The sequence below is a fragment of the Rhineura floridana genome, chromosome 1, assembly GCF_030035675.1.
Source record: "Rhineura floridana isolate rRhiFlo1 chromosome 1, rRhiFlo1.hap2, whole genome shotgun sequence".
Classification (NCBI taxonomy): domain Eukaryota; kingdom Metazoa; phylum Chordata; class Lepidosauria; order Squamata; family Rhineuridae; genus Rhineura; species Rhineura floridana.
In genome coordinates, this window is record NC_084480.1 from 233,936,916 (window position 1) to 233,962,557 (window position 25,642).

Here is a 25,642-nt window from a genome sequence, read left to right on the forward strand (position 1 = left end):
ACTTAATTACATATAACACCACATGTACAATGTTCCATAAAAGTATTCCCTAAAGTGTGTAAATTTCTACAAACTACATTAACTTATGCTCACAGACTTTTCGGCAACAATTGCACATGGTTAGTGGTCATGCAAAGCAGTAGCATCTCCAGTTCTGGCAGAGGGAAATGAGCAAAATATCCCCAGTGGGACCCACACCCCTGTGTCCTTCCTCCCATCATTTATTTCATTCATTTACAGAGCCATAGCTGCATGGAACAAATACAGATGGAATGGAAAACAATGCTTTCTTACATCCTTAGTCATACAACTAAGTCATACTCAGAGTATGACTTTCAATAACTATTGTATTCTCATAGCTGTTGTTCCTTTATAATCTGTTTGAAACACATCAGATGTAGAAGAAGCAGGAACTCTCACGTTCAGGACAAATCCAAACAGAACAACTCCAGGCCTGAGCAATGTTGTGGGATGCAAGAAAACAGGCATGCAGAAAATAGACATTGAAATAATTGTCTGTCAGATCACTCTCCAAAAGTGTACAAAAGTCTAAAGGTAGAGATGACATTGGCATCTTGGCTGTGTTCTTCAAGGCAGAGGGACTGCTGTGGCGATGTGACAGCCAGCAAGGGCTTTTTCAAACAAAGAAGAATGCAAAGTCCAGGGCTCTTAGACCAGTTATTGTCATAAAAAAAAAAACTAACAAAGGCCAGTGTGACAACTACAGCAGAGTTTCCAGGTGAGCAAAAGGGAAGGGTGAATATGCTTTTCTGAATAAAGGGGTGCTTGATTCTATGTGGGTGTGTTTTGGTACTAACTGGATGGTCACACAAGAGGTCAGGATTCTCAACAGCCAATTGATAATGTTAAGGTGCTGGTTTGATTGAACTGGGATATGGTGGGCGGAGGGGGAAAGTTGTCTTCCGTGGTTCCAAGAGCTCCTTTGCCCAAAACAGGCGAAGAAGACCAGGTTGCTTTCTTATCAATGCAAATAGGAGATGATAGCTGGTCCTGCAAACAGCTCTTGCCAGCTCTTGCCAACTAGCTGGTACAGAAAAGTTGCAGATGATGAGTCAAGGTGATAATGTGAAAACATGGTGCTCTCTGGTAATGTCCCAGAGGAAAAACACAAGGCAAGGGGAGAAGACCACTCAGTCTTTCCATTCTTGTTCCTGCTTGCACACAAAGAGAGGATAGGTGAACAGGATGTATCATCAGAGGAAGAGGAAGGGGCCAGGAGGATACAGGGGTTGCCCTACAATGCCAACCATTGGCTCTGGCCCTGATGAGAAGTAAAGCAAACCTCCCTAGGTTTTATGGTGCATTCAAACCAGTGTTCTTTTCCTTCAAGTCTCGCACTCTGCAAAGACAAGACACAGTCTATATTGCAGTCCATTTTTGGCCACCAATTCTAAACTGCTGTTTCTACACATTTTCTAACATAAAGATGTGTACTTGAAAGAGTTGCAAGCATTATCAGAATTCACTAGGGCAAAGATCTCTCACTGGGTCTGCACCCAGCCACTGTCTTGCCCCTTCTCTTTATTTATTTATTTATTATTTAATTTGTATCCTGCCCTTCCTCCCAGCAGGAGCCCAGGGCGGCAAACAAAGCACTAAAAACACTTTAAAACATCATAAGCGCAGATCTTAAAATACATTAAAACAAAGCAGTGTTAAAAACATTTTTAAAAAAACAACTTTAAAAAAGGGTTAAAAACATTATTAAAAAACATATTAAGCCATTCTAACACAGACACAGACTGTGATAGGTCTCAACCTAAAAGCTTGGTTGAAAGAGGAAAGTCTTCAAAAGGCACCAAAAAGATAGCAGAGATGGCACCTGCCTAATATTCAAAGGGAGGGAATTCCACAGGGTAGTTGCTGCCACACTAAAGGTCCATTTCCTATATTGTGCAGAACGAACCTCCTGATAAGATAGTATCTGCCGGAGGACCTCACCTGCAGAGTGCAGTGATCGACTGGGTATATAAGAGGTAAGACAGTCTTTCAGGTATCCTGGTCCCAAGTTGTATAGTACACCAAAACTAGAACCTTGAACTTGGCCCGGTAGCAAATGGGCAGTCAGTGCAATTCTTTCAGCAGCGGGGTGACATGTTGGTGATACCCTGCTCCAATGAGCAGTCTCACCGCTGCATTTTGCACCAGTTGTAGCTTCTGGACCAACCTCAAGGGCAGCCCCACATATTTATCACATCTCCTCCTCCTTCTTTGCTGAATTTGAACCACTGCTGCTGTGCATCTCATTAACCTAGACAACTTCTTAATTTTATGTGTGAGTATCTAATTAAATAGGAGCAAACAGGTCTGGTGCCAGATTTGTGGATACCTTGGATAAGCTGCCCTCTGACTCCACTGCATCTGTTCAGAGAAACAAAGATAGTGGTAGCAGCTGTAGCAGCTTCCTTCAGCACCTCTCTGCTGAGCATTGGACCGGGTGCTGATACCTCTCCCTTCCACAGCTTGCTACCCACTGCAACCTACAGCCCTGGAAGCTTACCAGGCTACACAGGGAACGGACAGTAATGCTCATCAAAATGCTATGTTGGGGCTGAAAGGCATTCCGGGATAATTAATTTGGTGATGCCTACTGTAGTCACTTTACTTAGCACTCTTCCCCAGAGGGCTGTGGTCCCCAGTATTTGCTCCCGCATACCAGGCATTGACACTGGACCTCGAAGCTAATCTTGAACCCTTGAATACTCCTGCCCCCACTCACTCATGTCTTGATCTGATTCTGACTCTAATGAACTGATCCTGATAGTTTAGCTAATAACTAGGATTGTTTGTGCCGCACTCCCTGCCCTGCAAACATTTCTGACTGAATTAGCTATGCAAACTATTATTTTGAATAAGAAACCATAAACTGAGCTAGTCTAGAGCTTCATGTACATACAAGGCTGTTATCACTAGCTTCCATGAGTGCATGATGCTTCATCACGTTCCAGGAGGGCATGATGCTTTTCCTCTTTGAAAGGTAATGGAAATAGCAATAGAGGAAGCTCAGTTCTTAATGGTAGACATGGCTGGATCATGATGACTTTAACCAGAGGAATATGAGTTTCTCTTCTTAAGGAGAGGTTGATTCCTTATTTATAGCCATCTGCTACTGTGCATTTTTATTTATTTATTTATTTATATAGTTAGTTATTTAAAGGAACTGGCTAATTTTCAAAGACACTTAAGGTGGTTTATGATCTGAAACAAAAATAATAAGATACAGAATGATCTCCACTGAATCACAAATATTGACATAAAAGAGAAGCCCCTATAAAAAGGCTCAAAGCAGCTATTGAAACTTTGACTTGAAAGTTGCACCAATGAAAAGCAAACAATCAGGTAAAACCTCTCACTTGGCAAAGCATTCCACCACAGAAAAGGTCTAGCTTTGATTATCACCAGCCATGGCTCCTGGGATCAAAAGATCTGGAGTAGGGCTTCACATCATGATTGGAACATGTGGAGAGGTTATACAGGAAGAAGCACTCAGATCAGAAGCTGCTGTGGTCCCAAGACTACATAGGACGCTTGAGGAATTTAGAGCAGGCAAGAGGGCATTAGTAAGCAGTAAACCACTGAACAATATCCAGACATTATGTGTTCTAGCAGCAATTCCTCAGTATGACATACATTCAAAACTTTTGTAAATATTCTTTTGAAATGGTGCACAAGTTTATCACAATGTGACCAAAGCCTCTCTCTATGAAAATTGGCAAACATGGATTTGTCTAGGCTGTGCATAATATATAAGGAGTCGCAAACTGAGTAATATCAAGTAAACTCTTTTGTTTTCAAAAATTCTATTATGTCAGCTTGAGTGCCTCTGAGCATGTGTGGAGTGTCCCCTTCCCAAAAAAACTAAGAGTAATGTGCATTTAAACATGTACAAAATACTAATATAAGTTCTGTTTCGTTTTTTAAAGAAGGATTTAAGGACATAAGGTCCTTCTTTAACTCATGCATAATATTTCTCCCCTCTGATGGAAAGCAGCTCTTATAAAAGTTAAATTCTATACATATTCTAAATATATTAAAAATATAAACCCATAAAGGTCACCATAGATCATTTATTCAAAATTCTATATATAGATCATTTATTCAAAATTCTATATATGTTCTAAATTTATTATATATTCTAAATAAATATAAATCTTACTTATAAAATTTTTCTAAGTGGTCATGGGTAGCGTGATGCTACAAGGTGAGGTGAGAGGCACGATAGTGGTGGTGGTGGTGATAGTGGCAAGCACAAGGCAACTGGCATCAAGAGACGTGTGGTGGTGTGCATGAGGCACCCAGCAGTGGCAGAGCATGAGGAGCCTGGTGGCAACAGTGTGCAAGGTGCCTGGTGGCGGCAGTATTCAAAACGCCCGATGGTGAGCAGGAGGTGCCTGATGGTGGACAAGTGAGCAAGAGGGCTGGCAGCTGAAATTGTGCTGGCTGAGAGGGCTGCACCCTGGGCCTGGGCCTCAGTGGGTAGATGGGAGACCCGTGGGGGTGCTGGTGACCTGGGACTAGGGAGGAGGAGCACTAGTGACCTGTGGGGGGAAGGGAGGGGAGTGGTGGTGACCCTTGTGCAGGGAGTGAGAGAGAGTGCTGGCGACTCATTGGGTGGGAGGGAGGGAGGGAGAATGCTGGTGACCTGTGTGCAGGAAGGGAGGGAGGGTGAGCCATGTGCTGGTGAGCCATGTGCCAGCAACCCATGGGAGGAGAGGGGGGGAGATAGCAACATGTGGGGAGAGAGGAAGGGGGAATGCTGGTGACCTGATGGGGGGAGATTGAGGGAGGAGTGCTGATGACCCGTAGGGGGAAGCACTGGTGTCAACAGGTGGGGTTAGTGAAGGAAGCAGGGGCAGAGCCTCTAGTATAACATAAAAACAGGAAAATAACACTTAGACATTCATCATCATCATCATCACCCTCCCATTCTGGGAATTGGAGAAGAGAATGCAAATCTATCCATTATTATTATTATTATTATTATTATTATATCCCACCCTTCCTCCCAGCAGGAGCCCAGTCTAGTAAAACTGACTTTTCAAATAGGATCTATATGTTTGCTATGTTCTCTACCATGATCATGGTATGGGACCATATACGGTATTGTGAAGTTTCTAAAGTTCCCATTTGTTTTTAATGTTATAACCATCATTTAGCCCTTTCATTCTTTTGAACACCTATGTTGTCACACTGGAATTTACAATCTCTCTAGGAAGTGCTAACTGAACTTTTACGACCAGCAGTTACTGACAACATCCTTACAAATTCCTCCAGCAGTAAGCTCCATGTTTACTGCTGATCTTTCTTAAGGGAGCCACAGAACCATATGTAACTGTGATGACAATTTCTGCAAGACCAGTAGGGGTAGCTTGTAAATCCTGCTGGCTTAGCAATGCCAGTTTTTTTGCAGATAGTATCATGGATGGAGCCAATACAATTGCTAAACTCCAGGGGTCAAATAAAAAATGGAATTAGAATATCTACTCAATGTATATACAGTTTTATCTGTATGATCCCTGCAATCGTGTAGTGGCAAATTCAGAAGTGCAGGGTCCCTTCACAATAGTCACAGCCATGCCCCCCCCTTTCTTTTGCTGCTGGGTTGAGAATGAGATCCTTGTTAATGCCTTCTTCCACAACAACAGATGTCTCTAGGAGACAATAAGCATGAAAGGGGGGAGTATCAGCTACTGAAAAGAGTCTTCTCAGTGACTGCCTCATCTCCTTTAGCTCTGAATGCCTCCAATCAGCAGGAAAGGATAAGGAAGCATGTTAGAATATTCTTCTCAGTGACTAACACACTCCCTTTTCATGCTGATTGGCTCATAGGATGCTGGAGACATAATAATAAATAATAAAATTTTATTTCTGAGTCGCCTATCTGGCCAAAAAACGGCCACTCTAGGCGACGTACAATCCGTTAATAAAATACAATATAACAATAATTAAACACAATAATTAATAGGTTAAAACAGGTTAAAATAGGTTAAAATTAATAGGGACCCTGCTCCCCAAAAAGGGGTCTAAGACCCCCCAAGATCATGGATGATGACATCCCTGGACCCCTGTCAATTGCCCAAACCGCTTTGCATGATGTATATAGGAAATAAGGATTTCTACACAGAAAATGCAGAATGTGATGTGTTTGAATGTAAATATAAAGCAACTCATGTATGCATATCACATGGAGGGAGATGCTTTCAATCAGCAATCTTCCCAAATACATTCTTAGGTGGAACAAGCATGAGAGAGGACTATACCATGGAAGTGCCTGCAGGAAGAGCAGGTATCTTATAAAGCAACTCTGGAAAATAACTAGAAGACTCAGGGCCGGCTCCAGGCATGCTGGGGCCCTTGGGCATCAGCTGGGCCACAGTGTGTGTGCACGCACGCGTGCAGCCCCCCCACCTACCTGTTTCCTGTCTTTTTCCATTGCCCTTAATGGTGATGGAGGCTGCGGTTTCCCTAAGGGGATGACGCCTCCGCCGCCATCTTTGCTGATGGCATGCGTGCGTGCTACGTACGTGCATCTCTGATATCAACTAAGATGGCGGCAGGGGCTTCAGTACCTTAGGGAAACCAGGGCCGCCATCTTCATTAAGGGCAATGCTAAAAGGCAGGAGACAGGTAGGTGGAGCGAGGGAATGGCAGGTAGGCAGAAGCTCCTGCCCTGCATTCTGTGGTTCGTGCTGTGGATCATGGAAGGGGAGCAGAGGGGATGCTAAGGGGCCCCCTGTAGCTCCAGGGGCCCTCAGGCCAGTGCCCCACCTGGCCGCCCTTTAGAATCGGCCCTGAGAAGACTGCTGAAGACCCCCCTCCCTTTTATAAAGATGGATGAATGAGCAAGGCTTAAAACAAAATGGATGCTATTTAGAAGTAAGGATAGACATACACACAAATATGTCCCAGTTAAACACAGAAATGCAATGCAGCTGGCTGCTCGTATGATAGTGCTTTCAACTGTATATCTCAACTGTCTTTGTACACTTATTTATTTAGTCCTTTGTCCATCCAAGAAAGCAAATTGCAGCCCATGGAATCTCACACTTTAGTAATAAACTAGCTAGTCTATGAAGTGTTACTGAGTCACTGTTCACATATTATAAGTGGCTCTAAAAGATATGTGAGAGTGATATATGTTTATTTACTAAACACTGTTTTAATTGTGCTTCTGAGTTTTGCACTTCTGATAAAAGGCTTAAAGGTGATGTCATGGGCCCCACAGAAAACTCCTGGCAAAGTGAAGAGGAGGGGGGGACTAGGAACCAGGGGAGAACCCTAGTCATTTGCAGAGTTAGGAGTCTGAAACCAGAAAAGATTTCAGTAGTTTGGTCAGTGACAACCCCCCACCCCTGCCAAGCCATCATCGGTGGTTGAAGAGACAGTCCACCAATGAGCCTCATCCAGTCATGCCTCCAAAGTCCACCAGCACTCCTGAATTGCTCCTGGCACTGCATCTAGGGAGGGAGGAACAGGTGACAAAGGAGGAGGGGCTTGGGAAGAACTAGCCAATTTGTCTCCTCCCCCATCACCAGGGATGAGTCGCTCCCCCACCCGTGTGACAGAGCACCCATTTGCTTGCTCAGTCCTGATCTTAGAAACAGATCTGATCTGAAAAACAGCCCTTGTGCAAATAGTGAGCTTGCTCTGACTCTATTTAAGTGGCCCCATAGGAGATGTCAGGTTGCTGTGAGAACATCTTCACTTGAATAGCGAGACTTAGTCATCTCTTGTCATGTCTATAAGCTGATTTATGAACCACTCTAGTGTTAAATTTCACATTAAACAAAATGGAAAAAAGCACATCAGTGATTCTGAGTCTGATTCCAATGAGATAGACCAGGCAATAATTATGGACCATCCTCCATGATGAAATGTGTTAAGTTTGCACACTCATTTGGAACTCAAAAGCATATGGAAAAATCCAAATGCATTTGAAACACACAGAGTTCTGTCCAGGGAGACAGACAGACTGACTGACTGACTGACTGACTGTCTGTCTGTCTGTCTGTCTGTCTATCTATCATTAATGTCCCACCCTTCCTTCCAGAAGGAGTCCAATCCACTTCCTGTGTAGCTTGGAAGAATTTTGTATTTAAATTGAAAATATCCCCCTACGCCATCCTGATGCTTCCCATAAGCTCATTTCAAAACAAAACCTTATAAAACGTATAGCCCTGAACTCAGAAATGCTTGTTTAACAACCCTGTAAGGGTTACATGGGTTACCAGAGGCACAAGGGTTACAAAAGGCACATGTTACCAAATTCTTCCAAGCTGCACAGGAAGTGGATTGGGCTGTGAAAGACCAACCAAATGGTGTTTGCATTTTTACAAATTTGTAGGAGAGTAAAATATCTCAGAAGATCCTCCGTGGCGCAGAGTGGTAAGCGGCGGTAACGCAGCCGAAGCTCTGCTCACGGCCGGAGTTCGATTCCAATGGAAGGAGGAAGTTGAATCTCCGGTAAAAGGGGTCAAGGTCCACTCAGCCTTCCATCCATCCGTGGTCGGTAAACTGAGTACCTGGCATATGCTGGGGGGTAAAGAAAGTCCAGGGAAGGAACTGGCAAGCCCACCCCATATATACGGTCTGCCTAGTAAATGTCACAAGACGTCACCCTAAGAGTCGGAAACGACTCGCACTATAAGTGCGGGGACACCTTTACCTTTTTACAATATCTCAGACGGGAGGTCAGGTCTCCTGTTCCCCTAGTGCATTCACTATAGCTGCCCAATTTCCCTGCTTGATAAAGTTTCATAGAAATATCTGTTGGCTATAGTACGTTCTTAAACTGCAAGGTTTTTTGCCTATTAGTGAATTTTATATAATTTTCCCTATTCACACATACACACTGTGTATCCTGATACACAAAACTATGTTGAAATCTGTAAATTTGAAACAGTTCACCAAACTATGGGATCCCCATGGTCTCTTTCATCACATGTAGACAACCTGCAAACCACATATGGCCACTGGAGGCTTTCATTATGGTCCACACAGGTGCCCACACCAGCTATTTGCTAAATTCCTCTTGCCATCAAATTTGCTGTCTCCAGGGCCCATGAGAGGAGGGGGTGCAGGGGGTACATCTTACCTGGGCCCGGGGTCAAAAAGGGGGCCTGGGAGCCAAAGGAGGGGAGCTCCGTTTCCCTCCCTTTGTTATGTCATTTCCTGCTGGCTCCCATTCTGCAAGCCTACAAATGGTGCTTTGTTTTTCTTTCCCCCCTAACTTGTGCAAAAAAGCATAACATTGTTCAAACAAATATTTGTATTTCTGTTGGATTCTGAAAATACAAATAATCAAACTTGAGGATTTTTTTCATTTTTTATGAAACTTACTCTGGAAGAAACTGAGCATGCTCGGTGGCCAAGGTAACAAGAGGAAGAGATACCTGGACCTTAAAAGGGCGTGTTTTGGCTGTCAAATTTAGTTCTAGGAGGTCTTCCAGTGCTAATTTAATGCCAGGCAAGTGAGCTGCAAAAGGCTTTACCGCATTTTTCCTTTCATACTAAAGGGGAAGGGTTAATCTAGCTTCCTAATGACCATGCCCTCTTAAGGTCAAAGTATCTCTTCCTCTTGTTACCTTGGCCACTGAGCATGCTCAGTTTCTTCCAGAGTAAGTTTCATAAAAAATGGGGAAAAAAGCCATTAGATCTGTTGAACTTGTTAACAGAGTACAGACTTGGTGTCCTGTTTCCAAATGTTTGTGTTAGCTTAAGAATGCTATTAACAATTCCAGCAACAGTAGCTTCTGGAGAGAGGTCATTTAGCAAACTTAAGCTAATTAAGAATTATTTAAGGTCTACAATGTCTCAGGAACGTCTTGTGGATTTGGCCAGACTAAGTATTGAATCAAACATTGCCAGAACAATTAATTTTCATGCTGTGATTCGAAATTTTTCACAAAAAAGGCCAGGAAAGATCTTTTTTTAAAGTAAATAGTAAGTTTATCTACCTTGTTTCAATGTGAATTCTTTCTCCTTATCTGTATTGTAGCATAAACAAAGATGTTCAAATCAAATGTGCTTTCTTATCTCTGATCCTCTTTTATTTTATTTATATTTATCGTGGAGGGAGTATAACAACATAAGGCCTTAAACGCAGAAAATTAACAGAGCGCTCCACTCCACTCCTCTCTCGTCTTCCATACCCTTTTTGACCTTAGAGGCTACAGCTCATGGCATAAAACCGTAGTGGATAAAAACAGAATGACTAATGGAGAAGGGAAGGGGCCCGAAAGAAACTTTGTACCCCCTGATAAAATTCCTCTCAGAGGCCCTGGTTGTCTCCCACCAAATCTGCACTCCTTGAGATCTGTATGCTTCCCTCCCCCCTGCATTTCCCCTGCCTACCAAACAACTGTGATGACAGTGCTCAGGAAAGGTCACCCCCACACATCTTCCACACCATGTAAATTATGCACTTCCCCACCCTACCAAACAGGTGTTTGATGGGATGGTCCTAATGAATTAAGTGACTTTGCGCCTGAGTGAGCATAAACAGGATCTCAGTGGAATTAATGGGTCCCTCCATCTTGCCAGGATTCAAACCCTGTTGGCCCTCATCCAGCCGACCACTGAGTCCAGGCACTGGTCGACGGCTTCCATGGCCTCTCCTCATTCAGATGTTACCAAGAAATAGAGCTAGGAATCATCAGCATACCAATGATGCCTAAGGATGGACAAATCTGTCAGTTTTTCCCAGTTTCTCATTGTTCCAAACGTAAATTCAGTTCTCCACATTTTCACATCAGTTTACGGTTTTTTCTTTTAGTTGAATTTCTCCTAATATACTTATTTTTTATATGTAATGTTGCTTAATATATTCATTGTTGCAAAGCATTTCCTCCCTATTATAATGCATTTTTGTAAGTTATTTGTATGGATTTATGTGTACACTTCACCCTAGTATATGCATTTGTGTTCACATTACTTGGCTAGAAAACTTCATTACAAATTCAGAGAAGTGCAAATTCTGAAGGAGGGCTATGTGTCGGAGAGATCAAGTAAGAACAACAGGGTTGCACTCTCCTTTTCCTTCTTCTGATAAAGGTCATCCATCAGAGTGGCCAAGACCAGTTTAATCCCATAACCATTCTACTCATTTCATTATATCTTATTTTTTAATTTTTACATGGAAAAATATCTAAAATTAATTCCAGAATAAATGCAAGTGTAGTTTGTCACTGTTTTCTGTTGTCACTGTCTGTTCATTTCTGTCCTTTGTGTGTGTGTGTTCTTTTTAAATACATTACTACATTTTAATACATTATTGCACCCTTCCTCCAAACAGCATGGTGTATGTATAGTGTCCCCTACTTTTATACTCAGATCAAACCTGTGAGTTAGGTTAAGCTGACAGGGTGCAACTGCCCCTAGGTCATTCTGAAAGCTTTGTCTGGTGTTTCATCATCGTGCACTTTTTAAATGTACACTGATAGCTTATGTATTTTTTTTGGGGGGGGGGATAAAAAAAGCAGGGAAACCCAGTAGTTTATATAGAACAGGTTTTTTAAAATGAAATAATAGAGGATTCCTAATGCAGTGGTGCCATCCGGCAACCAAGATCACATAATTTGGGCCACCGAAATTAGGGAGAAACTTGTATCCATCTCTATAATGAACAGACAGTTGCACAGATTGGTAGTTTCCAAGCTTTCATAATTAGTTTTGTGTGAAAAATCTTTTGCTGTACTCAATAACTAATTAATAAAATCCTTGCCCTGGATGTAATTTTAAACTAAATAGGAGGTAGATACTTTGTTTCCCCTTAATATTTCATGAATGCTGTAGATGTTTAATTAGAAACTGTGTCATATAAATAAACTATGAATCAATGTGACTGTGTAAGATAAATGCCACGCAAGCAGTTCGTGCTATTAAATCCTTAATCCAATATTAATGCAGTATTAAATATTACTTCACTGGTAACCCCAAAGGCATTTAAATATACCATTCCAAGAAGTTTGAAGTAGATTTAATTTGCTGTAGTATACAAGGCTCATGTACCACATATAATCCCACTTAAACCTTATTTTCTGGTGATTTATACACCTTTTGCTGTGTGTTTGTACAGGAATTAATTTCACTTTGTTTTACCATCTGAACAAGAATATACACTGTGCAAGAATAACTTGTATGTGCGACAGAACCAATAAAGTAGTTTGCCACATATATAATCATAGTGAACTGTTGAAATCATAAATCAGGGACAGAATGTGTCTCCAATCTTCTATAAAAGTAAGTTCCATCTAGCTGCACCACAAAGATTAAATGAGTTTTACCTGAAAAGCCCAGCGATTTCAAATTCTAATCATTCTTCAAAACAAAGGCATCTGCTGGGAATATATAGAAAGCTGCATGGGGGCTGTTGTCCAAAGGATTTAGTTGTCCACTTTCAAACTTTGTTTATGGAAGACTCAAGCTTCATTTACTTCACACATATTTTGTGGCACAGTTGATTCTGTCTCCATAGGAATTCCCACACTAGGTCCTGCATGTATAAAATCTCCAATTCTTGTCACTGGCTCTATTGTCATGGCTAGCAACATGCAAATAATACATGGCTGTTTGGGAAATACATTGCCTGTGTGGCTGATGGCCACAACATCACAGCCACAGGGTGCAAGTTTTTAAACATATACTGGCATGGGATCAGATATAGCAGAAGAAAAAATTACATAGATTACAGTCTCAGATATTGGTTTACTTGAAAGAGCAGGACAAAATACAGGAGAGTATACCAAGAAACAAAGAAACACACACACACACGAATGAGCTGAGACTCAAGTTGGCATACTTGGAATATTCCTGAGTTAATTTTTTTGTTGTATTAGAATAAGATGCATGGTCTTTACTACACTAGCTTGAGTTCTTCCTCTTCCTTGGTCGATTTGAAATAATGTCAACAACCACCAGCAAGAAGATCATATCTTACTGCACCTGCACCCCCTCTAATGGGATTGGGGATATGAGATAGCTGTTGGGTAAAAAGGGCTACATCTGTTAAATACATTATCCCTGGGCTTTTTAAAAAGAAATCATATAAATTCAAAATGCACAATACATATAGAATATGCACAAAAATATCCATCCTACGACTAGACTTATAGCACACAGACGCATACATATACAAATAAATAAATACATAAATTCATAAATACAGATCTCAACATTCAGCAAATTCATGGGTATTCAAATTATTTCCTTCCTCCTGATTTCATTACAATGATTATGGCAGCAGTTTGTTTCTATATCTGCTATATCTAATTCTCTTTTAATATATATAACTGCTGGTATCCATTTTCCAATGTCTTCTTTAAGTATTTTGTAAGACCACCACCACAAAGTCAATTTTAGCACTTCCCATTGCTCCCACATCTTCCTAATTAGTTCAAGTTTTATAGAGCTAGATGGACCACTGGTATGATGTGATACAGCTTCCTGTGTTCCTAAGAGACCAAATCCTAGCCCTTCATTACCTGCTCATCTTAAAGATCTGCAGAAGAGACATGAAGTTGCTCACAGCAGCCTGCACTAATCCATGTTTGATGGTGACAAGCCTCCACTGACCAAGGACCCCACCTCTCCTTGAGCTGGCTTTCAATGAGGGTAGTTTGAGTGACCAATCTTCCACCTTCCAGGTGCCTCAGAGTTTTTACCAGGTTGCCAGAATCAGCCATCATGCCTGCAACTCACATCCCATGTTACCAAAATATTCAATTAGCAAAATTATCCAAATCAGTCAAATTAGTCAAACAACCAAATTTAAGTTGGCAAAGAATCAGTCAAACCAATGATTCAAACCAGCAAAATTCTCTGAAATCATATTCGAGTCCCCAGTATGGGGGGGGGGAGGAACACCACACAACGAATCCAGGTGTCTCTCCAAAATTCCTACTCAGACCATAAAGTTACCAGTTAGCCAGAGGGTTGGTGGGCAGGTGCTGTGCTGCCAAGAGAAGGGGGAGGGGCAGAGGTCAGGGCTGCCTAATAAACACCCCCTGTGATAGGCTGTGTATGATGCCCTGCATCAGGACACACACACACTTGCCAAATCACATGTCTCCATCCCACCTTCTAGTTCCTCCATAACACCATGGATCAGCATCAGGAAAAAAACCCATTAAAGTTGATTTACTATCTGTGATTCACAGATGCAGGAAAAATTAATAGTTGACACATACAGTAATGTGTAATGACCCAAGGTTGTCATCAAGGATATATTGCCACAATATCCTGAAACAGGATTGTGGCCTCATCCCTGAAGTGACAATATGTAAATGGACCAGATCCACAAGCAATGAATCTGAAAGTTGTGGGAACACATGTCAAGACAGGGAACTGGCTGCCCTCCTACAGCATAGTTAACCTGGCTGCATGTTTATGATGGAGAATGGCAAAGTAGGCATAGGATAGTGGAGACCTAAACTGATCATGGCTAGGAGAACAGAGTACCTCAGAAGGTGTGGTGGTGCTTTCAATCATATTGGTGGCAGGAGAAAGTAGAGAGGGGGAAAGGAGACATAAAATAGGGCTTGTATTAAAAAAAATGTGTTTGAGATCCAATAAAAGCTTTGAATCCTCATGACACTTATTCCAGAGAAGGATGTCCCTGGGGTCTGACTGCTGTTGAGATTCTGGCTTAGGTGTTATAGCACTGAGTTTAAAAAAATAGCCTAGGAAAAGGAAGAAAATATAGAAAGGTATGAAAGATGGAGATCAGTCATTTTCATGGAGTAAGATGAGGGAGGGAGACACTTTCCAGTGCTGCCCCCTCCTGAACGCAAGGGATACAAATTCACACAAAAATGTTTAAGCTTTAAGAACAGTATATAATACAAAGACAATCCAAAATGTGGTGCTTCTATCAAATTTTCCTAACCCTAGGAGAGGCCTCTAGAGAGAATGAGGCAGAGATCCCAGTGTTGGGGTTTTCTTTGTTCAAATATATAGGTTTCTTCAAGTTGGGGAATTATTTGTTCCTAAAAGTAATGGAATATCTGAGTGCAGCCAGAACAAGGTTTAAGAATTCTCTCTCTACCATCTTGCCCTCATCGTATATGCTATATTTTAAAACTGTTGCAACCTGCCCTGGGACTTTTGGGTGAAGGGTGGGAAATAAATATTATATATTCATAACCATATCTATATCTATGCCCAGGAACATTGATCTCCATCTTTTCTTCAGAGGTTACTCTCCTTTTTTCCACTGCATTGACATTGTATTAAAGGACTATGGAAAAGAGCCAGCTATCCTCAGCAATAATATTTATGCTTACATTTTAGTAAAATCATATTGCAGTAAAAGTGATTTACTTGTTTTCCCTCTGCCCCTGACTCATGTTTCAAACCACTCTCCTTTATGTTGCTAAAGGGACAAGTGATTTCAAGAGTAGTGCACAGCAATTGGAGACTGCTTGTTCTGATTTGTTATTTTTATACTTTCACTCTGCAATCTGGAAGAGTTATTTGCTAATGCATTCACATGAACACAAAGGGTTGTATCCAGTGTTAGCCACACTCAGAGTAGACTCCCTGAAATTAATGGACATAATTAACTTAGCTCCATAAATTTGGTCTACTCTGTGCATGACTAATGTTGATACAACCCATGGACTCCAAGAAAGAAAATAGAATTTATCCAAAGATACAGCCAATCTATTTATGTATGGTCATTTTTGAAGGAAATAATTCTCGATACAATCTGGAGTTTACTGAATTATGAAAAACACCAAGAGACAGCTGGCTTGAGAAAAGCTTGTTCACACACATTTATTTAAGGTCAGCTTCGGCTAGAATATATCCCTACAACTGAATCAAATGAAGCTCAAATAAAAGCTCATGCCATAATAAACTAGGTGTAGATAGTATCTTTATATGGTTAGCAGAACAATTCAATCTTCCCCTCGCACAGAGCTGGGTGGAGACTAGACTGAGTGTAGGTGATCCTCCACCCAGCTCTTCCAGCCAAGCAGGCCGCCCACCACAAACAATGTGATGCAAGTGCCACTCTGCCTGGCAAACATGTGGATGGAAGTGCCACTAGCGGTATGTACGCTGGGACAGCCAGCAGAAGGATCTGAAACAGAGCAGTCTAGAAGTAAGTGTGGCTGAGCTGGCCAAGGATCGAATGGATCCTGAATTGTCATGTGATGGTATCGGTCCTTATCCCTGACTGATTGCTAAACCAGCTCCAGGCTGATGCAGTGATCTTACTGCTTGATACCCAAAGTTCCTCAAGTGACTTACACAATATTAAAGCAAAAACAAATATAACACACAATAAAACATAACAATAAACAACAAGAAAACAATGGCAATAGCACCCCCACACAGCCACAGGAAGGTTTGGCAGCATAATTAAACAAAACATCATCTCAATCGATCAAAAATCTGGGAGAAAAGGTATGGCTTTACCTGGAACCAAAAAGATGACAATGAAGGCACCAGGCATACCTCACTGGGGGGCAGATTCCATAGATGGAGAGCCACAACTGAAAAAGGCCCTCTCCCTTGTCACCACCCTCTAAGCCTCCCTCAGAGGGGGGCCCTGGAGAAGGGCCTCAGAGGAAGATCTAATGGTCTGGGTAGAGAGCTGTAGTCAAAAACATCTGGAGGACTTGAGTTTGGGGAAGGCTGCTGTACAATCATACTGTAAAGCACAGATGAAGAGCCATTCCTTTTCCTTTAAAGCCCAGCTTTACCTCATTTTAGGGAAGGTGATTGAGAGGGTTGTAGTGCAGCAATTGCAAGTACTCTTGGATGAAACAGATTATTTTGACCCATTCCAATCTGGGTTCAGGCCTAGTTATGGAACTGAATCAGCCTTGGTCACCCTGATGGTTGATCTTTATCAGGAGGACAGGGGGAGTGCAATCCTGCTATTCTTACTTGATCTCTCAGTGGCTTTTGATACTATTGATCAAGGTGTCCTTCTGAGCTGACTTGGTGAGATGGGTATCAGAGGCACTTTTTTTCAGTGGTTCCAATCCTACCTCTTGGTTCATTTTCAGAGAATAACATTGGGTAATTGTATTTCGGACTTCTGGGTTGTGGTGCAGCAATTGTAAGTACTCTTGGATGAAACAGATTAGGTTCAGGCCTGGTTATGGGACTGAATCGGCCTTGGTCGCCCTGATGGATGACCTTTATCGGGAGAAGGACAGGGGGACTGCGACCCTGTTAATTTTACTTGATCTCTCAGTGGATTTTGATACCATTGACCATGGTATCCTTCTGAGTGGCTTTTGATACCACTGACCATGGTATCTCAGTGGCTTTTGATACCATTGACCATTATATCCTTCTGAGCCGACTTGGTGACATGGTATCAGAGGCACTGCTTCACATTGCTTCCGATCCTATATCCAGAGTCATTTTCAGAGAATACTATTGGGCGATTGTCTTTCAGGCCCCTGGCAGTTGTGCTGTGGGGTGCTGCAAGGTGTCATCTTGTCCCCAATGCTGTACAATTTACATGAAGCCCTTGGGAGCAGTCACCAGAAAATTTGGGGTGAAGTGTCAGCAGTACGTTGATGATACCCAGATCTATTTCTCTCTAACATCTGAATCAAGAGAATCCATGCAAGCCCTAGACTGGTGGTGGGCTGGATGAGGGCCAATAAACTGACTCTGAATCCTATCAAGATGGAGGCACTGTGGGTTGGTGGTTCCCACATTGGGTAATTGGTCAGTTGCCTGCTTTGGATGGGATCATGCTTCCTCTGAAAGAGCAAGTGCATAGTCTGGGGGTGTTCCTGGATCCATCTTCGTTGCTAGCGATCCAGGTGACTTCAGTGGCTAAGAGTGCCTTTTACCAGCTTCAGCTGGTAAGACTGCTGTTACTGTCTGGGATACTGTTTCTGCACTGGGATAGCTGACCACTGTTGTCCATGCACTGGTAACTTCCAGATTGGATTATTGTAATGCACTCTATGTGAGGCTTCTGTTGAGGTTGCTCTGAACCTGCAGCTGGTACAAAATGCAGCAGCACAATTGTTCACTGAGGCAGAGTATCACCAACATGTCACCCCGCTGCTGAAAGAATTGCAGTGGCTGCCCATTAGCTACATGACTGAGTTCAAGGTTCTGGTTTTGGTGTATAAAGCCCTATACAGCTCAGGACCAGGATATCTGAAAGCCCGTCTTACCCCTTACATACCCAGTCGATCACTGCACTCTGCATGTGAGGGCCTCCTGCAGGTACCATCTTATCAGGAGGTCCGTTCTGCACAATATAGGAAACGGACCTTTAGTGTGGCAGCACCTACCCTGTGGAATTCCCTCCCTTTGAACAATAGGCAGGCACCAACTCTGCTTTCTTTTTGGTGCCTTTTGAAGACTTTCCTCTTTCAACAAGCCTTTTAAGTTGAGACCTATCCCAATCTGCATAGCTACATGACTGAGTTCAAGGTTCTGGTTTTGGTGTATAAAGCCCTATACAGCTTGAGACCAGTATACTGGAAAGATCGTCTTATCCCTTATATACCCAGTCGATTATTGCACTCTGCAGGTGAGGGCCTCCTGCAGATACCATCTTATCAGGAGGTCCATTCTGCACAACATAGAAAATGGATCTTTAGTGTTGTGGCCCTACCCTTTGGAATTCCCTCCCCTTAAATATTAGATAGGCACCATCTCTAGTGTTGTGAGCCACCCCAACCTCCGAGCGGTGAGATTTCCAGGGGTTCCTGTGCTTGCCCAGGGGTTGGTTTCCTTGGGAAGAAGATCAGTGGAAACTGTGATGTCTTTATGAAATATGGTTTATTTATTTACACACATTCCAACCTGAGCTTAGGATGGAGGGGTTCAAGGCATCAGCAGTCCAAAACCCAGCTTTTCCATCAGGGCTACAGGAGGCACCCCAAAGCCATGGTGCAGAGAGCCAGTCTCTCTGCCTGCCTCCAGTTCCCAGACCTTTCTCAGATACACTACAAGCACAAGCCTCTCCTAGACCCCAGGAGGATGGGGGAGGCTCTCCTGAAGATTTTCAATGACAAAAGGATCCCCCTGGCCCATTCTCCAGTTGATGGGCACCTGATAGACCCATTTACCCACCTAGCCACTCTATTAGATTAACAAAAGAAACTCATCTGACCAGCAGAGTTTCTCACTCCCAGGCGCAAGTCTCCAAATCAGAGGCTGGAAAGGGACTCATAGAAATTATCTATCTCAACCCCAAACCCGTAACACTATTATTTTTTTGGTGCCTACTGAAGACTTTCCTCTTTCAACAAGCCTTTTAAGAAGGGACCTTATCTCAGTCTGCGTCTGTGCTGGAATTGCTTTTTTGACATGTTTTTAAAGATGTTTTGTTTTAATATATTTTAAAGTCTGTTTTTAAGATTGTTTTTAGTGTTTCTGTTTGCTGCCCTGGGCTCCTTCTGGGAGGAAGGGTGGGATATAAATCAAATAATAAATAAATTAAATATAATATAAATTAAATAAATAAGCAATAAATAAATATTTGCACAACCACTAAACATATTACTGAAATATACCATGTCCTGGTTTGGATGACAGATCAGAGACTGTCTTTACAAATATAAAGGATATATAACCTCCAATACCCCAACCTTATAGGGGTTTTTTATGTCAACAAGTTCACAATATTCTCATTGATGCAAGCTGTTTTGAACAAGGTTGAATACCACTTCAGCAGCATAGTTCAGAATGCATGCCCACTGCATTCTGCTCCAGAGCTCTTACTGAAGCAGGAGAATGTTATGCACAAACTGAAAAAGAAAACGACTCACTAGTGTCTGGGCATGTGAAACTTTTTATAGATACCTATGTGATCTGCCTTCTTTCAGGCTCTTCACAGACCATACACTCTTGGTGACCCTGATATAAGAAAAATATTTGGACCAAGTACATTACTAGGTCACCATCTTCTAATAACAATGATGAGATTCCACTCAGTAGACAAGTATGTTAGAGGAAAAATGGCAGCCATAGCAGCCACCTTATCATGAAGCCCGCAATGAAAGTAGACACTTACAAGCTAGTATTTCTCTACCAGCATCCTAAAACAGGCTTTATCAGATATTAACAGTTTCTCATGGAGACATCCTACATTATATCAGATCAGGATGGCCTGAATACCTTAGCAGTATTTCAGAGATGACTAAGAAGTACTTTGCTGGCTGTATGCACCTAAGTGAACTGAAAGGCCTAATAGCAAAAGTAAACTATATTGTTGCCCCATAATCTATGAAGAAAGAAATCCTAGACCTTACCCAACAATGACATCAGGACCTAACCAAACACTGAAAATGAACCAAATATGCAATATGTGGACTAGAATTTGACATGCCATAAAGAGCAAAAAAATTATCCTGAGACTGATGAAGAAACTGATCAACTCAAAGGAATGAACCTTTACTCTTTGCACCCTTACTTAGTAGACCTTGGAAAAGGCTAGCAGATGACCTGTGTGAATTGGGAGGTTGACATGATTTGGTTGATACTGACCACTATTTTAGGTATATCAAGATACTTCCCTTGCCTGATATTAGCAGCAACATTGTTCCACAGTTGAAAAAATATATTTGCTCACTTACGCATTCCAAATGAACTCATGACTAACAATGCAGCCCAATCTACAACAGCAGAATCCCAGTCCTTCTAGATATCTTACAACCTCCATCATATTACCAAAAGCCCTCACTATCCTCAAGCAAAAAGGGAGGCAGTGAGAGCTAGACAGACTGCAATACGCATCGTGAGGCAGAATGACCCAAATATTGTTATTTTAAGCTGTAGGTAAACACACTGATTGCTACTGGATACAGACCAGTTTAATTACTAATGGAAAGGCTACCTATTCCAACTCTAGAGATGAATCTCATTCTAAAGTGATGGGATATGGGAAAAACTTGCCTCCGCAGATTACAAAGATTATGAAAAGAAAAAAGTTAAGAGTGTTTCTATAACCAGCACAATTCAGTGAGAGAACTATCACATTTAGAACTAAGAGAGAAAGACAATTTAAATGAAACATGGATGCGAAAAGCTATGGCAGACTCCAGCCGCTATATATGGACAACCGGGTTCGGGTGAGACTGAACATGGAATTCTTCATAGAAGTCGATGACATCTTCTTTCTGTCCCTGAGAAGCAACAAGACCAAATGCACAAATAGTACTTGAAAGCCTAAGTCCATCTTCTGAGCTTCTGCCTGAGCCATCTTATAAGACTGACAACAATGTTACTAGCCATGACTTGTTCTGCTTGAGCTACTTGGAAATTTTGCAATGAGGGACTGTACTTGACAATATCAAACTACCAAACATTTAAACAGCTGATTCATTTAATTGTTGCTTCTTTAAACAAAATAGGGTGGAGAAGTGTTTGGACAGTATCATGGTTTTGTTAAGTCACTAGATGGCACTGGACTTAGTTGTCTCTGAGTGGAGTCAGAAATTTCTTGTTGCTATCAAGAGACATAATAAAGTTCTTGTGCAGCTTGCTGACTGGCTATTGATTAGAAGACTTAGAAGACTTCCACGGTAGCCTCTATGTCTGCAAGGTACGACCCAATTTTACCAGGAAAACCAGGGTGAATTTAATAGGATTTTTCTCTGGGCTACAGCTTAAGTTGTGAACTACTTTTTTTAAACTAATAAACTATGGACACTTGAATATTTATTATTTCCCGCTCCCATTTTTACCACGCCTTTCCACTCAAATGGTGTGGAATTCCTTAAAGTCCCCTCAGAACTGCTGCCCTGGGCTCCTATTGGGAGAAAGGGCAGGATATAAATGTAATCTAATAATTAATTAATTAATTAATAAACAAACTAACTGACTGACTTAAGAAAAACAATGAACAATGACACACATGGATCCCTACAGAAGTCCTGGAGCATTTATGATGATTTGTGTTCATGATGCTATCAGGGTGGTCATATGAGATCCTGCAATATTGTGGGATCTGTTTGTGCCTGCAAATGTTTTGGGATGGTCACATTGCTTAATTTCCAGTCAGTGCATGCCCCATAACATCTTACTGGAATCCCGTAACTTTCTACACAACAAATGTTCTGGTTCATTTTGGTTGCGCTTTTGTTGCACTATACCTCCTCCAGACAGCATTAATGTGGTAGCATTGGGGACGCATTGAAAAACAAACTAAAGTAGAATAAATCCACCACTAATGCACTATTATCATGTCAAGAACAAGTTGCAAAATATACCCACAAGAAAATGCCAATCTGGAGGGGCCCTAAGGAAATATGAAGATCTGTGCTGAAAAATATAAGGAACAGAAAGAAAGAACTGGGAGGGTCCCAGCATATAAATGGCTTTGTGAAGGTCACCAGTCACAAGTCACTTACTACTGCCACCTCACCTACCTGGGGATAAACCACGGATTGATACCTGGGGGCTTTAGGGAGGAAAGACAGCCTTCTACTGATGACACTGAAGGAGCACTAGGGAAGAGCAATGTATGAGTTTTTTAAGCATTTCAAAGGAAAACTCAAAAATCCAAATGTTTTTAGGAAGCCTCCCCATTTCACCATCCTCTGCAAAGATGGAGGGTGTAATGTGAAGTGAGAAGGGCTGACTTTAAACTGAAAGTGATACTCTTAAGCATGCTCAGTGTTGTTTTTATTTACAGCCAGACAGACAACTGTCTGTGAAACCACCCACCCATGGTTACGCCTCTGCCTTCGAAAAGATAAGGGATTGCTGGTGAAGAGGATGAGGACTGGTGGGAAAGAGCCAGCAGCAGAAGAAGCTATTTAGATCAGCCCCATATTTGAAGGGGTGTGGGTAAGACCAGCTCCAGGTTTGAACAAGCCCTGGGCAAAGTATCCTCTGATGCACTCTTCCATCTGTAGGTCTACCTGGTGGTGGAGGGTAACAGTGCTCTGAATTGTGTTGGTGACTGGGTCAAGTTCCCTTTTTAATTTTTCACAGTGTACCAGACTAATGCTACATCAGGACATTGTGGGAAATTAAAATGACAGCTAGACTTCAAAAGGGGAGTCAGAGTGGGCATCAGTATTGGGCTCTGCCAGGGTGCTGGGGCCCCAGGACCTGTTCAAGGATGCCAGGTGCTGAAGCTATCCCTGGCCCTGGCCTTACTCACTTTCCGCACTAAATTAATTAGCCCTACCCACAGTAACTTTTCCCTAACCTTTTCTTGCCTTTTTTTGCACCTTTTCCACCTCTACAAAATCCTTTTTTGAGTTGTTCTGGTCCCCTAATCATTTTGTTTGAAACATGAATGGATAATGTTTCTAATCTGCTTCAGAAAATAGCTTCCTAGATCTAGACCATCACTTATTTTTAAAAAGCAAAAAAACAAAAACAAAAAAGAATTCATTTTAAAACATAAGTACTTACCCACAGGAGACATTTCAGGCACTCCAGCAGTGTAAGGACCATCCAGAAATTTAGGTTCATTGTCATTGATGTCCTGAATCTTAATGACGAATTCCGACTCAGGTTCCACAGGTTTACTTGTCAGTCTATCTAGTGCTTGTGCTCGGAGGGTGTAGTAGGCCTGTTCTTCCCGATCGAGCCTCTTTGTAGCATGAATATCCCCCGTGTTCTCATCAATAATGAAAATGGAACTTGCCCCTTCTCCTGACAAGATGTATTTGATGGAGCCATCTCCTTTATCAACATCAGAGTGAAGCTAGTGAAAAATTGATGAGAGATGAGATTAACTTACAAGAAAGTTGGTGGTATGAATATATGTTAAAAAAAAAATTCACATCACGCAGCAGTGTATGAAATTTTATTGTTCTTGGAAAGATAAGCCAAATCTTGATTATGCATAGCATGTAGCAAAAGATGGGAAGCTGTCAACCAGCTCCTGTGAATCAGACAGTCCCATCTCATTCCATAAACAATCTTATTGTCAAATGCATTTTATGTCAGCCCAAATCAAGAACATCCTCTTGCTATAGTTTTCTCGGAGAACATCCACTGATCTTAAAAGGTTGACAATCTGCAAAAGTATTTATCCCAGAATAATCCTGCTGGGGTCAGTAGAACTACTCTGAAGTTAGTGGCTTGATCTTTGTGATATTGATTATTGGGCTTGTACTTTTAAGAGTTTTAAATATTTAGACCCCCAAAATTATAAAGAGAAATAATGCAATGGACTTGCATGAATGCCCATATAAATATATTTTAACACAGTTATTGATAGCAAATGTGCTGTATTTTGCTGACCACTGACTACATAATTTGAAAAATGATAGTGGATTTAATCATTCAAGATTGTTCTCACACTTTGTCAGTTTAACAGAATACATGCCTACTAAGCCTCACTGAGTTCAACTGGACTTTATACCAGTTAAGTATGAAGATGATTCTGCCCTAAATTATCTGTATGGTCTTAAGGAAGCTCTTTCATTTGTTTCAGTTTTAACACAATTAAAACAAAGCAAATTCTGTGAAACCTTTAAAACATCATGAAGATCAACTATTCCATCCTAAGGCAGCTTTCTTATACAATTAGATAATTCTGGATTGGTACAAATATAAAATAAACTACACTATTGCATTCTATAGGAACAGGATCCATGTGCTTGTTAATCTATTATCTACATTTACATATGCAAGATGGTAATTGTACAGTACACTCACATGTTATAAACAATGCCAAATCTGCTTCATTGACAGATGATGCTAAAACACAAGATTAAATGAATGGTAACTACCTACCATGGAAAAGACAAGGAACACTTGAGGCAGGAATACAAAGGTATTTGTGCACTCACAATATCACTTGGGCTGTTGAACCATGAGGTACCTTCTGTGTTTGCCTCCATGTGACTGAAAACCTACCCCTGCAGTCTTCATCATGGGCCCTTCTAAGTGTACCTCATCCTAGGGAGATGCAGAGGGTGGTAACACAAGAATGTACTTTTTCAGTGGTGCCCCCCAGTTGTGGAATGCTCTCTCCAGAGAAGCATGGCTGGTACCATAATTGTCAATTTTTGTGTTCTAAGCGAAGACATTTTTATTTACCCAAGCTTTTGAGGTTTATTCTTGAGAACACACTCATATATGATTTTAGCCTCTACTGTGGCACTCTTCTTTTAGTGGTGCAGGGTAGAATTTGTCCTTTTTATTGTATGTTCTTTTCTTTTCCTGTGTCTTTAATTTTATTTTAAGTTCCATTGAGACATTTTTTTATAAAGTGACAAACAAATACAATAAACCATTGTTGTTGTTGTTGACTCAAGATATATAAACAAGAACTGAGAAGAGTTAACCACACACACTGCTAATGGGTGTCATGTGGAGACTGATGGCAACTGTTCTGAGATAAATATCATAGAACAAAGTGTGTGTTTGAGTCTTCTGTCCTAACTTTATATAACCTCCTGGCCTCATCTGAGTCTGCTATGCTTATGCTGATGACACCCGGATATACTACTGTTAGGTCCAAACCCAACAACACTATTCTACTCCTGACCTCACATGTCCAGCATCCAGCTATCTCCCTGGCTGCTTCTTCTTCTTCTTCTTCTTGTTATTATTATTATTATTATTATTGTGGTGGTGGTGGTGGTGAATAAAATAATAATAATAATAATAATAATAATAATAATAATAATAATAATAATAATAATAATAATAATACATTTATATG

The 25,642-nt window shown here is 41.4% G+C and overlaps 1 protein-coding gene across 1 annotated transcript in view; it reads right to left on the bottom strand.

Moving 5' to 3' along the window:
• Positions 1-25,642, bottom strand: part of LOC133369415 (cadherin-7) — a 183,217-nt gene that overhangs the window by 79,245 nt on the left and 78,330 nt on the right. Inside the window, exon 3 of the mRNA XM_061594705.1 lies at positions 23,377-23,671. Coding sequence (XP_061450689.1) covers positions 23,377-23,671 — 295 coding nt within the window. The remainder of the gene's footprint in view (positions 1-23,376; positions 23,672-25,642) is intronic.